The 15,771-nt window shown below is 58.8% G+C and overlaps 2 protein-coding genes across 4 annotated transcripts in view; one reads left to right on the plus strand and one right to left on the minus strand.

The window, feature by feature from the left end:
* LRSAM1 (leucine rich repeat and sterile alpha motif containing 1) overlaps window positions 1–11,141 on the plus strand; it is a 37,918-nt gene extending 26,777 nt beyond the window's left edge. For 2 of the 3 annotated variants that reach the window (XM_077768253.1, XM_077768252.1), the window contains exons 19-26: window positions 327–401; window positions 1,754–1,834; window positions 3,310–3,405; window positions 5,287–5,385; window positions 6,039–6,170; window positions 7,289–7,370; window positions 9,385–9,533; window positions 10,438–11,141. In XM_077768253.1, the coding sequence (XP_077624379.1) occupies window positions 327–401; window positions 1,754–1,834; window positions 3,310–3,405; window positions 5,287–5,385; window positions 6,039–6,170; window positions 7,289–7,370; window positions 9,385–9,533; window positions 10,438–10,563 (840 nt within the window). In that variant the 3' untranslated portion in view covers window positions 10,564–11,141. Of the gene's footprint in view, window positions 1–326; window positions 402–1,753; window positions 1,835–3,309; window positions 3,406–5,286; window positions 5,386–6,038; window positions 6,171–7,288; window positions 7,371–9,384; window positions 9,534–10,437 lie in introns of those variants that run through there. The other variant, XM_077768254.1, reaches the window with a different exon arrangement.
* Window positions 11,142–13,177: 2,036 nt separating this feature from the next.
* The window catches only part of NIBAN2 (niban apoptosis regulator 2), a 25,620-nt gene continuing 23,026 nt past the window's right edge, over window positions 13,178–15,771 (minus strand). The window contains exons 14-17 of the mRNA XM_077768458.1: window positions 15,238–15,354; window positions 15,006–15,113; window positions 14,796–14,907; window positions 13,178–14,447 (exon numbers count right to left, since the gene is read on the minus strand). Of these exons, the coding sequence (XP_077624584.1) occupies window positions 13,864–14,447; window positions 14,796–14,907; window positions 15,006–15,113; window positions 15,238–15,354 (921 nt within the window). The 3' untranslated portion in view covers window positions 13,178–13,863. The remainder of the gene's footprint in view (window positions 14,448–14,795; window positions 14,908–15,005; window positions 15,114–15,237; window positions 15,355–15,771) is intronic.

Consider the following 15,771-nt stretch of genomic DNA (forward strand, 5'->3'; position numbering starts at 1 on the left):
CTTGACTTCTTGCTTCCAAACTGCACACCTCTGTCTGCTCCCTTGCCTTCCTCATCAGTGAGATGGGGCAGTGAAAGCCCCCACATCACTGGCTGAGGGATGTCCATGTACAGTACAGGAATGGCACTGAGCGTAGTGTCTGGCACTATTAAGCCTTTCGTAAGTATTCTCTCTAAAATGTGAACAAGTGAGCTGAAAAGTCACGATCTTGCTGACAGAGTAGCCCTACATTAGGTGTTTTGAGCAGATTGTGAGTCTTCCCCTGGTATGAACCCCTGGGAAAGCAAGGCTGCCAGGCACCTGCTGAGCACCGCCCCCCCTTACAGAGTGCCATGCAGAAGGCTGCATTTGAGGCTCTGCAGGTGAAGAAGGACCTCATGCACCAGCGGATCAGGAAGCAGGTGGGTGCTGTGGGCAGTGCTTTCCTGGGCAGCACGGGAGTCCTGTGCTGGTTCAGCGAGCGGCCTCCCCCAGACATGACTGGTTCCTTTCCGATGACGCCCTGGGCGGAAGGGAAGGGTGGTGCCCAAGTGCGGCCTTGAGTGCCTGGGTGGCCTCTGCACCCACCGCGTCCCAGACAGGCCCCCCTCGCTGGGGAAATGCAGTCGGCTCAGGTGGAGGAGCTAGGGTGGATGGGGTGTCCCGCTGGGGCAGGCAGCGGGTCTTGGTGTCCCCGAGGGCCGACTTGCTGAGGTCCCAGCTGACCTGCGGGCTGTGCTGGACCCCCTGGGCTTTCCAGTGGGTGAGGTGGGCCATGGGCGCACAGGCTGGAGACAGACTCGGCCTTCAGGTGGTGGGAGTGGTCATCACATCCTACTCTGGCACACTTTGAAGTGTACGTTTTTGCATGTTATTTTTTTTTTTATTCTTTTCCTTTTTGGCCAAAACCAACTTCTCTTTTTATTTCCCTCTTTAATTTCAACCCCACCTTGCCGGACATGAAGCTCATTCCTCTGACCAGGGGTTGGTGGGGCCATAGGAACTTAGGGGCGAGAGCCATAAGTCGCAGGCTTAGGGCAGAGGAGTCACTGGCTATGGGGTCTGACCCCCAGACCTCCTCCCTGTGGGTGATTCTGACCCACCAGGCCAGGCTGTTCCCCTTCAGACCCTGAGCAGGGAGATCCCCAGGAAAGGGATCACCAACTGACCTGCTCTGTGTCCTTGAGCAAGTTACTTAACCTCACTGAGCCTCAATTTCCCATCTGTAAAATGGAGACAAGAATGTGTCCTAATTCCCAGAAGAGATTTGGTGAAATGACACAGATCCAGTCCCCAGCACAGGCCTCGCACACAGAATGTTCTGTAAGCATCAGCCGCCACCATTGATGGTACTACTCTGTCCCCTCTATCACCCTCTGCTCTCCTCTATGATGGCAGTTAGAGGAAGCAAGAGGGCCAGGCAAGTACGGCACAGGGTGAGGACTTGTGTCTGGTCTGCGCTCTGGCCGGAACCTTAAAGGAAGGCCTGTCTCCATTCCATAAGCTTCTAGGCACCCTCTCTGGTCCAGGCCCTATGATCAGCTCCTGCGCAGCAGTTCACCAGGACGGGCCCATCTGTGCCCCACAAGCGCTCGGGGCCCTGGAACAGCTCATTATTTTAAACTCCCACTGAGGGGGTTCCCAAGGCACCTAAGTCCCCTTCATTCTTGAGCCCCTCAAAAGGTATCTTAGACCCCACATGGCCTTCAGAGAGCAGCACAGACTTGAACCTTGGTTAATGTGAATAAAAAACACTGTCTCATCTTCTGTTTAGATTAAGTTAATAGAAACAGAGTTATTGCAGCTGACACAGCTGGAGGTAAAGAGGAAGTCCCTGGACACAGAGGCATTGCAGGTACGTAGGGCTCCCCGGCCTCCCCCTCCCTCCCCTCCTTCCTCCCTGGAGGAAATCCCCACCCGGGCTCCCCATGCCTCTCTCCCAGCAGCGGCTCCCAAACAGGCAGACAGTCTTCTCTGTGGCTGTCTTCTCTCTACAGCCTGGGGGCTGAGCCCCGCACAAGGCCAAGGTTAGGGGCAGGTCAGCCTATTGCTCAGCAGGAGGGTCAGAGGAAAGAGGGTTTCATTGCCAAGGCTCCCCCAGACCCATCTCCATTTCTTTATTTTGAAGGAGGGTCACTGCTGAGCTCCCTGTGTCTTTAAGCCATGCTTCGAGGGTGCTGGTTCAACCATGGGCTTGACATCCTCTGGGGAAGGAGCTTGCTTACTGTCCCAAGGATGTCTGGAGGAAAGCGCCCAGCTGTTACCATGTCACCCCCTGCAGGCGACTTCTCTGGGAGCCCTGGACTGCGTGTCCAAGACCTGGGGCTTCTCCCAGTGTAGTCCTGCTGTGTGATCTGGGCAGGCAGGGGGAGAGGCTGGACCTTTCTGCTCAAAGGGGATGGATTAATGGTGTGTGAGGACCTGAGGACCTGGAGGCCACACCAGGCTTCTGAGCAGAGTGTTCTGTCTGTCCCTGTCCCTGTCCCTGTGTCTGTTCTCAGAAGACAAGTCTTAAGTTGTCTCATGGCTTCTCCACCCCATGAAAGCGTGCTGAGGTCTGTAGCCATCCTGCCCTGAGGTCTGCCACAGGTGGGCCGTGTGACCTTAGGCAGGTCACTTCCCTCTTAGGCCTCCGTTTCTCCCCTCCATAAAATGAAAGAATCTTCCAGCACAGCCTGTGTCACAGGGCCATCCCACTGGGGTGAGCTAGCCAATGCAAAGCCCTTTGGGAGCCTCGCCGTGGCCCTCCGAGATGAGGACTCAGGGTAGCTCTCAGAGAAGGCGTGCCGCCGTGCTTGGTGGGCGCCCGTGTCTCCTGGCCATTAGAGCTTGTGGGGCTCCCATCTGGGTGCCTCCACGGGTTTCCAAGAGTAAGAAACGAATGGAACACAGACACAGGCGAGGGCTTTGCTCTGGTTGCATGTGCCTCCATCTGTGTTAGAACCGTCCAGACTCCTGTGGGGATACCCACCAGCCCGCCCTGCCTGTGCTTCTGCCCACATGCCGTGCAGTCCATGAGCCTGCAGTCACGTACCTGTGGCTTGTCATTTCCTTTGTTTGACGTTTCTTACCATTCCGCTGTCATCCGTCACTAGATCCCACGCCTGGCCTGACCTCCCATGTGGAGAAGATGGGGAAGGGATGCCCAGGCACAGGGGCCCCTCGGCTCTGTCCCCCGATGCCCAACTTAATTGCATTGAGCCCACTGCAGGGTCGCTGCTGCCAGGCTCAGAAATAAGGGCGGTCTGGGGGGGAATCCTGCCACCCACTGGGGACTGTGGGAGCCAGAGCTGTGCTTCCAGCAGCACTGGGCCTGCTCTTGTGTTGCAGGAGATGGTCTCGGAGCAGCGCTGGGCCCTGAGCTCCCTGCTCCAGCAGCTGCTCAAGGAGAAGGTGCGGCGAGAGGAAGAGCTCCGGGACCTCCTGGTGCGTTCAGCTTCTGCGTCCCAGTCGCACATGGGTTCGCTTTCCCTAAACACACTTGCCCTTCTTAGAAGCATTTCTGCCATTCACATAACAGTGGCTCATCAAAGAAAGTATGGAATGTACAGAGCAAGGGCATTTCCCTCCCAAGAGTTCTCGAATGCTAACGTTTGGATGTGTGTTTTCTAAACTCCACGAGGCATCTTCATAAGCTGTGCGTGGATGCACCGCGTAAGCGTCCGATGGGGCACCTCCCTTTAGAACCAGCCCTTCTGCGTCTGTTCTCTTTGTGCCTCTAAAATGTCCTCTGCGCTCTTCCAGGCTGCCTTTGGATGGGCCATTGCAGCCTCGGGCCAAGCATTCACACTACTTCCAGTTTTTTCCTTTTCTAAGCCGTGCTCTCTTTGCAGATAAGTACCAAGAATGGCCATTCGGGGCAGGTGCCCAGGAGAGGACTCCCTATGTCCAGGGCAGGCTGTGTCATAAGCTTTTGACAGGAGCTACCCAGCTGTCCCCTGTACCCAAATGGGTACACTGTACACTGGCACATTGTCAGAGTGGCAGAGCCCTGTTGAGGGGTGGCAAGTGGGGTCATGTCCTGCAGACCCTGTGTGCATCTGAGGCGGGGGGAAGGCTCAGAGGCTCAGTCCTTCCTGCTCTAGACACCCTCTGAGCTCCGCTGTGGGTGGAGCTGTGTGCAGAGGGCCGAGAAGAGGGAGGCTGCTCCCCCAGCCGCACGCCGGCCCGGGGGGTGTGCCCAGGCCCATCAGAAGCGGCCTGTTCCTCACCGTGCCCTGCCGCCTGTGCCTGCAAATCGCGCTGACGGGCGAACAGCGCGTTAGCCTCATCCCCCGGTGCCCTGGTCCTGCACTCCTGCCCTTGAGGGGCCTCTGAGGGCTCCCCTTTCAGGGAAGGAGGAGCCACCCCAGCAGATGGTGACGGTCAGGGTCAGGGGCTCCGGAAGAAATGTGGCTGCAGCCCAAGGAGGGCAGGGACCAGCAGAGGGGAGCAACTCCGCAAGGTCTAGGAGGGACCACCGAAGGGCAGTCAGGCCCCCAGGGGACAGGGGAAAATGCCTGTGTCGAAGTCCTGTGGCCCCACAGCTTCTTTGGCCCCCAGCGTGTGGCCACAGTCCTGACCGGCCCGGCTGGCTTGCCCAGAGCACAGGCCCCAGGGCGGAACAGACTTGTGTCCAAGTCCCGGCCCTGATCCCCGGGCAGCTCTTTGATCTGGGCAGGTTCTTAATAGCTCTGAACCTCTGTTTCCTCACCTATGCAGCTGGACCCCCCTCAGAACTGTGCAAATTAAGGAAAATGGCATCTTGGTGTGTAGTGGGGTCTGGTGCATGGCACTCTGAAAACGTTCACTGCGTTGTTGCAGTATTTGTTCACCGTCCTGGCCACAGTGCCTGGAACCGTGTGTGGTCTAGAACCATCCTCAGTGACTGCTTGTTCATGGTGGAATGAAGGAACCCGTTTCAGGAGTTTGTCTAATTCTCCAGCTTTGGCAGAAGGGGAAGGCCCATTCTAGACGCTCATACTGTCCCTAGAATCCTACTTTTCTCCCTGTCACTAGCGCATGAGCCCGAGGAGGGGCCTGCAGAGCGTGGTGCCAGGCGTCCGCAGCCCAGATTCAGGCCCCGCCCCCAGGTGTGCGCTGGATGAGATTGTCTGCAGCAGAATTTGGGGGGTAGAGGCACTTCCTGCCTTTCCCGTTTCAGTGGTTTAAACGGTGAGGCTATGGTGGCTGGGAGCATTCCTTGTATATTACCAAGCACCCCTCCCCCACTCCCCAACCCGCTCAGAGCATCATTCACAGTCGCCACCATCATCATACTTTTATTTACTGACTTATAGCTAATGGCACCTGTTTCATCCCTGGCAGACAGAGTTAGAAGCCAAAAGCGAAACCAAGCAGGAAAATTACTGGCTGATTCAGTATCAACGGCTTTTGAACCAGAAACCCTTGTCCCTAAAGCTTCAGGTAAGGGCTGCTGGCACCCACCCTTCCTGAGAGCCCTCCGGTGCCTCGGTGATGCCCGGCTTCTTGATCTTTCCAGTTTAGTTCTGTTCATATTTCTGGTGACAAGTGTGCTAGGCCCTGGCAGGGACAGAAGAGAGAACACTTGTCTCTCTTTGGCCAGAGGCCGACACAGGTGAGCCACCGGGAGCTGCCTGCAGACACCTGCTGTGGGTGGGGTGGCTATGCCCACCAACACACATCCACACACGCATGCACTGGGTTTTGTTTTGCCTTTTAATAAAAATGGAGTCATTCTATACATACGATTTAGGAAAACTGCTTTTTTGTCTTAATAACGATAGGCAGTTCGCCAGGCATATACATAATAGATCATCTGTGTTTCCAGACGACTGTGTAGTATCTAGTCTCTGGATGAACCCTCGTTTATTTAAACAGCCTCCTCTTCATGAGTACTTGATTGCTCACCATGTTTCCGTTTCCACATAGAGTGGCAGTGAACTTCCTCATACCTTTATCTCCGCTTCCATGTGCATTTTTGTGGGAAAAGTACCAAGGAATCCCATACTCGGTATGCCCGGAGCCTTGGTTTGCCATCGTAAGTAGTGAGGTCTCATTGGCCGCGCGCTCCGCTTCCCCGTGGCTCTGTCCTGCAGGAGGAAGGCATGGAACGCCAGCTGGCAGCCCTCCTGGTGGATCTGTCGGCCGAACACTACCTGCCCATCTTTGCCCACCACCGCATCTCCCTGGACATGCTGAGCCGGATGAGCCCTGGGGACCTGGCCCAGGTGAGAAGCAGCAGCCCCTCGGGGGAGGTTGAGGGGTGAATGAGGCCACTGTCCTGTCAAGTCCACTTACTCTGGTGCAGTTCTTGGCGAGGTCTGCCGTTGTCCAGTGTTCCAGGGCCCCCTGGCTTCCAGATGGCCAGAACGCCCACCCCATCGGCCCCCAACCCCCTGCGTGTGCCCTCCACGCCATCTGCCTACAAAAGTCCGGGGATGTGAGTTCTGACCCCAGACTACCCCACCTTCTCAGATTGGACCCTCACGTTGTGGGCCCGAGACAAGTCCTTGGAGGTTGTCTGCTTGAGCCCTGGCCCAGGCCATGGTTTTACAGACCTTGTAATGGCAGTGCTGCCCGAGCCTAGTGACTTCTGGGAGGAGCTGAGCTCTGCATTGCATTAGTTCATTTATTTCTCAAACGAGCCAAGTAAGGAGGACAGCCCACATCTCTGTAGCACTTGCTGGTGCCAGGTGCTGTTCTAAGTACTCTTCGTGTGCTAACCCTCGCACCCTCCCAACAACCCAGGCAGAAGGGGACCGTCCTTGTCATTTTGCAGACGAGGAAGCTGAGACGCAGCAAGGTAGTCACTTGCCTGAGGTCACACAGCAGAGTCAGGACTCGAGCATGAGGGGTCTGGTGCCAGAGTCCATGCTGCTTGCCACTCTGCCACTGTGTCGTCTGTCCCTCGACCCAGAAACTGAGACTCTGAAGGGCTTCACGGGGGCCATGCCACCCAAGGGACTGTGTGGTCCCAGCGCTAGTCCTTCTCGGCGGCTCGGCCTCCACCTGCACCGCCTGGCCCTTCCTGTAAACTCTGACAGTGGGTCCCAACTTACCGGTTGTCCTGGGGTTGACATGAGGTCACACGGGTGAAGGGGTCCCTTCCCCAGCACAGGGGACACATGTGCTGTTTCCTTTGGGGCCTCCGTTTCTCTCCCTGCCACCTGGTCACCTTCACAGCTGTGGTGCGGCACTGCCTCGTGTTGACCCTGGGGCCCAGGCCTCCGCATTTCCGCCGAAGGTGCCAAAAGCCAGGAAGGAGGCAGTCCCAATGGCTCTGTGCCGTGTAGTGAGCCCCCAACCCAGCCCAGACCATAGCTTGCTTCTCCTTGACCTGCCACAGGTGGGCGTCCCGGAAGCCGGCCTGCAGCACGAGATCCTGCGGAGAGTCCGGGAGCTGCTGGGCGCGGCCAGGACCCAGCCAGGTACCCATGCCAGGACCCCTCCTGAGCAGAGGCTCCGGCCTCACTTGTGGACTATGGCTCGGGCATCACCTGTTCACATTTCAGGACCAAAGCTAAGGGCCGGTTCCAGCCCCTGCCGGTCCTTAAGATTCCCTCCCAAAGGAGCAGGATATACAAATGGGAAAAACAAGCCACAAAAATGGGGGAACAAAGAAGCTTCCTTGCAGAAGAGGCCCTCCTGGTTCCCCGTCCTAGAACCTTCCCTAAAACTACTCTACAAACACGGGGAACCATACCCGTGGATCCTTGGAATAGAGGAAGGAACCGGCTACAGCCAGGGCCTGACACCTTGCCTGGACAGGCCTGTGGTCAGACATGGAACAGGGTTTGCGATGCCCTTGAAGGGGGTAAAGGCAGGTCCTAAAGCCACTCCACCTACACGTAGAGGCCCGGACAATGTAGGTGCTGTGGCTGATGTGGGAGTAGATACAGGAGTTGGGGGTCTCCTCCTGCGCGCAGGATCCAGGTACCAGGTGTTTGCCCACCGCCTCACAGATACCGTGATGTGTCACCTCTATGAGGTGAGTGCCGCTGCTCCCTCCATTTGACGGATGAGGGAACTGAGGCAGAGAGGGGTTCACGTGTCCGCCCCAACCTCATAGAGCTGGTGAATGCTGAACCCCTGAGCTCTCCTGCCTCCCTCGAGAAGAGGCCACGGGGCCTTGATGAGGGAAGTGGGCCTGGCACCAGGATGAAGGACAGGGCAGGGTCTGTTCAGGGCAGAGACCAAACGTTGCCAGGCCAGATTGCAGGGGTGAGGCAGGAGCTCTGCTCCCAGCAGGGAGGAGGCCCTGGGTCCCCAGGTGTCTGGGCCAGTGGCAGCGCCATGATGTCCTCGGGCTCCAGCTGTCCAGCCACAGCTTTATTCCAGGGACATGGACCCAACCTAACCAAGTCCCTAAACTAACAGTCCTTTAAATAGACAGCTTCCTCCTCTTCCAGATGTTTTCCAGCCCTGATCCCTCCTGCAGTCAGACTGCAGGTCAGGTTAAGTTTGGCATCAGGAGTTGGGATCTCCTCACCCGACCCCACCCAGGCTGGCCCACAAAGCTCCCCTTCACTCTGAGCCACTCCCTGTCCTGACACCTGCCCCTCACAGTCCGCCAGCAGCGCCGGGCAGCTTCCTGACTGTGCCCTCCTGCAGGGAAGGCTGGGTGGGCTGGCTCTCTCTCCGCTGCAGAAGGGGCAGGAGACCTTTGGCCGTTTTCCTCACGTTCTTACTGCTCCCAGGACTTGTAGATGTCACGTTACATATGGAAGAGCCCCTTTACAGTGATGGTCTGGGGGCACCATGGTACCTTTAGAGAGCCTAGTGTTGTAACAGCCTTAAAAAAATATGTTCAGATTTTTCCAGTTATAAAAATTCCTAATTTAAACCATAGGGTAGATGGGAAAATGGGAGCCATGGTCATGAAAGAGACTGCATTTTGTAAGGGCTGATTCTGGTGTCCTGCCTGTGGGGACCACAGTGGGGGTGCTGGCTCTAAGGCAGAGGTGGAGGGGACAGCCTTGAGGGCTTCTCCTTCCTCACCCTACTCCCCGCTGGCCTGAGGGCAGCAGCCCATCCAGTCTCCTGGGGAAGCTGTGAGCACAGCCCCCATCCACCCCGAAGTCCCCAAAGCTCCTGCACCACCGCTCCGCCGCCAGATGGCCCTGTGGTCTTGGACGAGTGGCTGCCCTTCGCTGAAAGGGACAAGGCCTCTTGCCGGGTGGCTGTGAAGGATCCAGGGAATGGTCAGGGGTCAGAGGTCCCAGTTAACCAGCACTGTGGCCATCCCTGCCCGGCTCCCAGCACTCCTGTCTTACAGCAGGGAATGAGGCTCAGAAAAGCGCTAAGGGGGCCCTCACCCCTCCGTGAGATCAAAGCACCCCCCTTGCACTCCCTGCCCACTCGTGGCAGGCAGAGTGCCCCTCCCCCAGGGGTTGGGATCACTGAGGTGTGACCCTGGCTCAGCCTATCCTTCGGTCCCCACAGAGCCGCTGAACCCACCCAAGGGTGAGGTCCTCGGGGCCATGGAGGTGCCCACCGCCCCCGAGGAGCCTCCTGAGTCAGTGAGCCCATCTGCTCCCCCGGCAGAACCAGAAGTGCAGACCTCCGAGTGTGTCGTGTGCCTAGAACGGGAGGTAAGTCCAGGGCAGCAGCTGGGCCTGCACCCCCCTGAGCCTTTCCAGACTGGTGTTCTTTCTGAACACTTTTTTTCCTACTGGTACAAGTATATTGTATTCATTAGAAACTGTGGGAAATCCAGGAAAGCAAAACAGTACAGGAAATTGTCATGATCTCATGACCCAAATATGAGCATTTTCTAGGGCTTGTTTTTTTTTTTTTTGAAAAGAAAGGGTCCTCCCCACCTAAGAAAAATTTCCCAAGTCCTTAAATATCAGCAGCGCAATTTTCTCTGAAGAGGCTTTTAAAAAACCATCTTCAAAAATCTATAACAAAATTAACACTTATTGTAAAAATTAAACAGTGCGTAAAATCTCTCCTCCTTCCGCTGTGCGATCCTACTTAAAAGAAGCAACAACGTTGGCAGTTGAATTATCCGTGGTCTTTACTAGGCACGAGGGATACCGTGATGTGGAGGGAGGTGTTGCTTCTGAATGGAACCAAACGCTGCTTTGGGGACCCACGTTTCTCCCTATGAGCCATGCTGTACCAAACAGCCTTGAACGGAGCGGATCATTTCCTCAGGATAAATCCTAAAGAGGAAATGCTGCAGCAGAGTGCAGGCCTGCTTACAAGGCTTTTGCTCCACGACATTGGAATCGTTTTTAGACCGAGGGGCTGCTCCTTGTGCAAAAAGACATTTAAGACAATCGGCGTGTCCAGTGGGCAGGGGCTAGTTAGACCCCCCGTGGCCTCCCGTGCAGCTGTGAGAGGGCACCAAGGGTCTGGGGTGGGTGGTGGGCGATGACCACGCTCTGGTACCAGGTGCTTCCAGTAAAGGTTTGGGGGAGACTCAGTTGCCCAGCCCCAAGGAACGGACAGGCAGGGGGCAGGGCCCAGATGCTCCCACTCTGTCCTCAGGCCCAGATGATCTTCCTCGACTGCGGCCACGTGTGCTGCTGCCAGCAGTGCTGCCAGCCCCTGCGCACCTGCCCGCTGTGCCGCCGCGAGATCGTGCAGCGCCTCCGCATCTACCACAGCTGCTGAGCTGCGCCTTGCACCCCGCGCAGCCTCCCCCCCCTGCCCTGGGCCCGCAGGTGCCCCCCGCCCCCCCTCCATGCACACCAGGGTGGGAGGGGGTGGACTGTTCCGGACCCTGACCCTGACAGCTGGTGTGAATGATCTGGAGGGAGAGCGGACTCAGGGCCTGAGGACAGGGTCGGGGGTTTGGAGAAGCCTCCATCGGAGCAGAAGCCTGCGTCCCAGCCTCTGACCACGCCAGTCCCTGCCCCTCTGGGAGCCTCGGGGCCCTCATCAGGAGGGCCCTCACCAGGGTAACTTGGACAGCGCCGTCCCTGGTGGTGGGTGGTGGGGTGCAGGAGGGCCCTAGCCCCAGGCTTGGGGAGGCCGTGGGTAGAGCTGTGTGTGGTGGCCCCCTCAGCCCACCCTGGGCTGTCCTGTTGGTCCAGCATTAGGCCTTGTGCCGCATGCGATGTGGGTCCCTCCTTGCCTCGCCCTCTGGGTCCCCCGGTGTCCAGATCTGCACCTCCTAGCCCCCCCACAGCTCACAGGCAGGCAACCAGCTTTATAGACCCAAAGCAGGAATGTCAATAAATCCACCTTCAGCCTGCTCCTTCTGTGTCATCACTGGGGNGGGATAGAGGCATTCTCAAATGCAAAGTTAAACAAAATTTTCCTCCTTACAGGTGGACAGACTGGGCTCAGAAGGGTACAGGGAGGGTCAGCAGGAGCACGTTGGTGGGGGGTATGTGTGGAGACAGGGGCCTGAGAGAGGAGGCTGAATGCCCAGGGCCTGGCAGCTGGGACTGGGCAGTGCTGGGTCTGGAGCCTGGAAGCATCTGGATTCCCAAAGCCATGGAGTTGTGCAAGTGGTTCATTATATAATTCTAGAAGGAGCTATGTACCTTTGTACTTGCTATAGAGTTGCACATTTATTGTGCGTTTTCTGGTAGATGGTTTTGAACCGAGAACAGCTCTCTTTGAGCTAGAGGTGGGTCTCATTGGGGCACCTGGGCTCTGCCCGGCCTTCGGAGACTCCTTTCCCCCTTGCATTCAGTGTGGGACAGGATGGGACCCAGATGCAGGCTGGTGGCCACCAGGGGGCACTGAGTGCTCACCCCAGGTGCAGTGCTGGAAGCCGAGGCCGTGGCCCTGGGGTGACAGCCCTGTCTCCCCAGGCCTCTGTTTCCCTACCTCATTAGGGACCATCATCCTGTGGGCTGAAACGGGATAGGACGAAGGCCCCTTGTGAGTTCTGCTTTCCAGGCACGAGCTGGGGCCTGTTCCCATACCCTGTGCCCACACCCTGTCCCCACCCATCTCCGACCTGGGGAGCTTTGGTGGGTCCCTTGCCCCAAACCTGGGCTCCCCTTGGCCTAGAGGGGAGACTGAGACCTAGGTGGGCAGGGCTACCTAGGGCACAGAGTTTTCCGAACCACCTGCAACTAGGCCCCGGGAGAAAGGGCTTTTACGACCACCCCTCCCGCTTTTAGAGCTGTGGAGCCGGAGGCGCAGTGTGGAGACTTGCCAAGGACAATAGCAAGACTGCATGTGACTCGGTCTCTGGCCCCATAGTCCCTGCTGTTTCCCACCTCAGCCCTTAGTAACCAGCCCCCAGCCATGGGCCGTCAGGGGCTGTGGCCCCTGCCCCGAAACCCCTGCCAAGGAGCCACACCTTCCTGGGCCTCAGCGTACCCGGCAGTGACATGGTGGTAACGAGGATGCCCGCCTCTTGGAGCAGCTCCGGGTCCTGCACAGAGAGTGCACACACCGCAGTTAAGTGCTCGGTAAGTACTGTGTGAGGGGGGGCCGGGGGCCCACCCCCGCTGTGGACGCCCCAGGGCCACGGGCCTTCAAGTGTGGCCACCACCCCCTTGGCTTCCCCAGCACCGGGGGCTGCCTGAGCCACCCCCTGCCCCTTCTCTCGGGGCCGGTTTCCTCTAAGATGGGGGAACACAGGTGCTCAGACCATGCACGGAGCCCAGAGGGCAGGGTGCACTGCTGGTGGGAGACGGCCTCCAGCCCTGGTCTCCCCATGCCGCCACCACACACACAGGCCACTGGCTTTAAATCATTTATTGATTAGTAAAGCTTAAACAGTTTGCATAATATTTTCAGTACAATATCTGGGAATGATGATTGAGAAAACCCCAAGGCACTAGAGAGCATCTGAACACAGAACGAGGTGGCAGGTTAGTGAGGCAGCGGACAGTCCTGCCCTGAGCTCCGGCAGCCGCCGCCGCATGTCCCATGGGTCTGAAGCCCCTGCCCTAGGAAGGGGACCGAGGGTGCAGGGTAGAGGAGGGGGCTGGGGAGACAGGCGGGACAGGGCTGCCAGGGTGGGGCTACCTCGGCTAGACCTTCACCCCTGGGAACAAGTCGCTGCGGAAGGAGGGCATCTGAAAAGGGAATTTTCAGGGTGAGGTGACTTAGAGGCAGCAAGAGCCAAGCCACAGCCTGACCCCAAGTCCTCAGAGGGTCACCAGCAGCGCCTGGGGGAGCTGCACTCAGCCCCCCGGTTGGACAGTGCGTACCTTGGGGGTGGCCCACAGATGAAATCTACACCCCCCCCCCAGCACACGACCACGCTCCCCTCCATCCCACCCCACAGCATGTGGCCGCGAGATAGGCAAGGGNGACACTCCCAGCAATACTTCCCCAGAGCCCCTCTTGCCTCCCTCGGGACACTTCCTCTCCACAGACCAGCACATTCTGGGCCTTTCTCATTCCAAGCCAAGCCCCACCCCCACCCCTCCTCCATCAGCCATCCCCACCTCCCCCAACCTAGCAGCCCCAGCCTGGCTCCAGCCTCAAAACCCCTCCTTGCACCTTCCCTCACCCAGAGCAGGGAGAGCAAGGCCAATGTCCCCTCCAAAACTGCCATCTGGGGGCCTAGAGATGGGCCCCAGTGCTCCTGGCTCCTGGTTCCAATGAACAGCCTTGGTGAGGAGGGAGGGAACCCAGTGGCCGAGTAACACAGCAAGTCACCACTCTACCTCCATCTTTCTGAGAAGGCTGGTGAGACCCATGAGGGAAACCGAGGCTGCAAAAGGCAGAAACGGAGGACCCGGGGACTCGGTGACCCCCGGGTCCACCTCAGCTGTGCCCAGCTCCCAGCACAAGCAGGAAGCCCAAGGTCATCCCCCAGAAGAGAAAGCAGGAGCAAAGTGTGACCGAACCCAGTAAAGTGACTCAGGTGGGCCACCCCTGCCCAGGCCCAGAGGTGCCACACCAGCCCGGGGCTCCCTACCTGGAGCCAAGCCTGCCCGTGCCTTGGAGGGGGGTGACCCATGGGCCATGTCCAGCAGCAGCTCAGGGGGGACCGGCCTAGAACTCAGTCTGTACCCCTGCGCCGTCCTCGGTGGTGGTGTGGATGGGAGGGCGGCCACCAGGGCTGGACACCTGCTCCCCGGTCTCCTGGTCACTAGGCTTGGGGGGCTCAAGGTCCGCAGCTTTTCCAGGAGGGGGTTGCCGGAGGGGCGAGGCTGGCGGTGAGGAGGCCTCAGAGGCTGCCCCAGGCTGGGAGCTCTCCGGGGAGGGGGCCCCGTTGAACAGAGGGCCAGCCAGTGGGGGGCTCTCGGCCCGCAGATCCTGGGCCAGCAGACCACGGAGCTCGGTGACACTGTCCGGGGACGCAGGTGATAGCGGCTCCGAGCCAGCCTCAAAAGGCAGCCCCGCCTCCTCGTCCTGCACCACGGACACCACCTGCTTGGCACGCCGTCGCTTTTCCGAGAGGGGGGCTGCTTCTGGGACACTGGGGCTGCTGCTGTCCCCACCGCTGCCACCATACTCCTCACCCCAATCGATGGGTGCGCCCTCTGCCAGCAGATGCAAGTTGGGGTCGCTGTTGTGCATGACCATGCTGTCCCGGTACAGGTTGTGTTTCCTCTGCACAGCGGCCTCCTTCACGGCTGCGGGGCCAAAGTGGGGGGTAGGAGGGGTGGAGAGACACTTACCACGGGGTCCATGCCCACCCCACCCCTAGGCTGCACCCAAGTATGACCCACATCATCCCCTCCAGGCCTCACTGCTGGCAAGGAGTGGCCTGAGCTGCTAAGGACTGTGCCAGCCTGTCACTCCTGTGATACCTGAGAGAACACTAAGGCCCAGAGAAGCAGTGCTATCCTCAGGCCACACAGCATGCCTAACCCAATGCCCAGGCCTAAGTCTGGCGATCCTGGCAGGAAGATCTCTCAGCAATGTCTACCACCCCGTGGGCAGCGGCGGCTCCCACCCAGCACAGCGCTGGCCCCCCGTACCCTGCAGGATGTCCTTCATCACCGTCTGCAGCACCACCTCCTCGTACGTGTTCTCCACCAGGATGAACCGGGCAAAGTCCTCGAAGATCAGCTCCTGGAACCGGGGGAGCTCCTGCGGCAGCGGGGGAGGCCAGGACAGAGAGAGGGGGTCAGGCCCGCCGAGGGGCTGCAGCGGGCTTGGGTGGGGGGGCTTGGCCAGGGGGCGCTCACCGACTTGCACGTGGGAGCCAGCTTCTTGAGCAGGAACGGGATGGTGATCTGCAGCAGCGCCTCCCGGAAGAATCGCTTCCGCACCGAGCTGCTATCGTAGTCGTATTTCTGCCAGGAAAGAGGGGCCAGGGACGAGGTCTCTAGGTCAGGGGGACGGAAGGCCTGGGTCTGACCTGAGCCTGGACATCCCCATCTGTGCCAGGGGCGGGGGGAGGGGGCAGTGGTGCCTCACCTTGAGCACCCGCTCCAGGATCCGCTGGATGGACTTGCACAGCTCCTCCTTGGTGGGCCCCTTCCCCAGCTCCTGGTGCAGGAGGGTCTCGAAGGTGTACACGGCATTGTCCATTTGCTGCAGGGCACACCGCGGGGTGTGTGAAAGTGCTGGAGGGAGCACAGCCCCTTCTTGCACCCCTCTGGGGGGGGCTCCTCAGCCAGTCCCCCAGCCCAGCCTGCCGGGAGGCATAAGGGCGGCCTGTGTGCTCATTCTTTTGTTCACCCACATCTTTTCTGAATGTCTACTGTGTGCTGGCATAGTGCCAGGCACCGGGTCAGCCCGTCTTGAGGGAACAGGGGTCCTGGGCCCTGCAGGAAGGGATCTGGGGAGTAAGGAGGGCTTCCTGGAGGAAGGGATCTCTAGGTGGAGACCTGAGAGAGGAGTCTAGATTAGCCAGGTGAACAAAGGGGCGGGTGTTCAGCAAACGGGAGTTCCCAAGAGGCCAAGCAGGAGTGAGCACTCCAGGGGCTGCACAGGGGCCCTGTGCGTAAG

This window comes from Crocuta crocuta, unplaced genomic scaffold (genome assembly GCF_008692635.1).
Source record: "Crocuta crocuta isolate KB4526 unplaced genomic scaffold, BGI_CrCroc_1.0 scaffold35, whole genome shotgun sequence".
NCBI classification, from domain to species: Eukaryota; Metazoa; Chordata; class Mammalia; order Carnivora; family Hyaenidae; genus Crocuta; species Crocuta crocuta.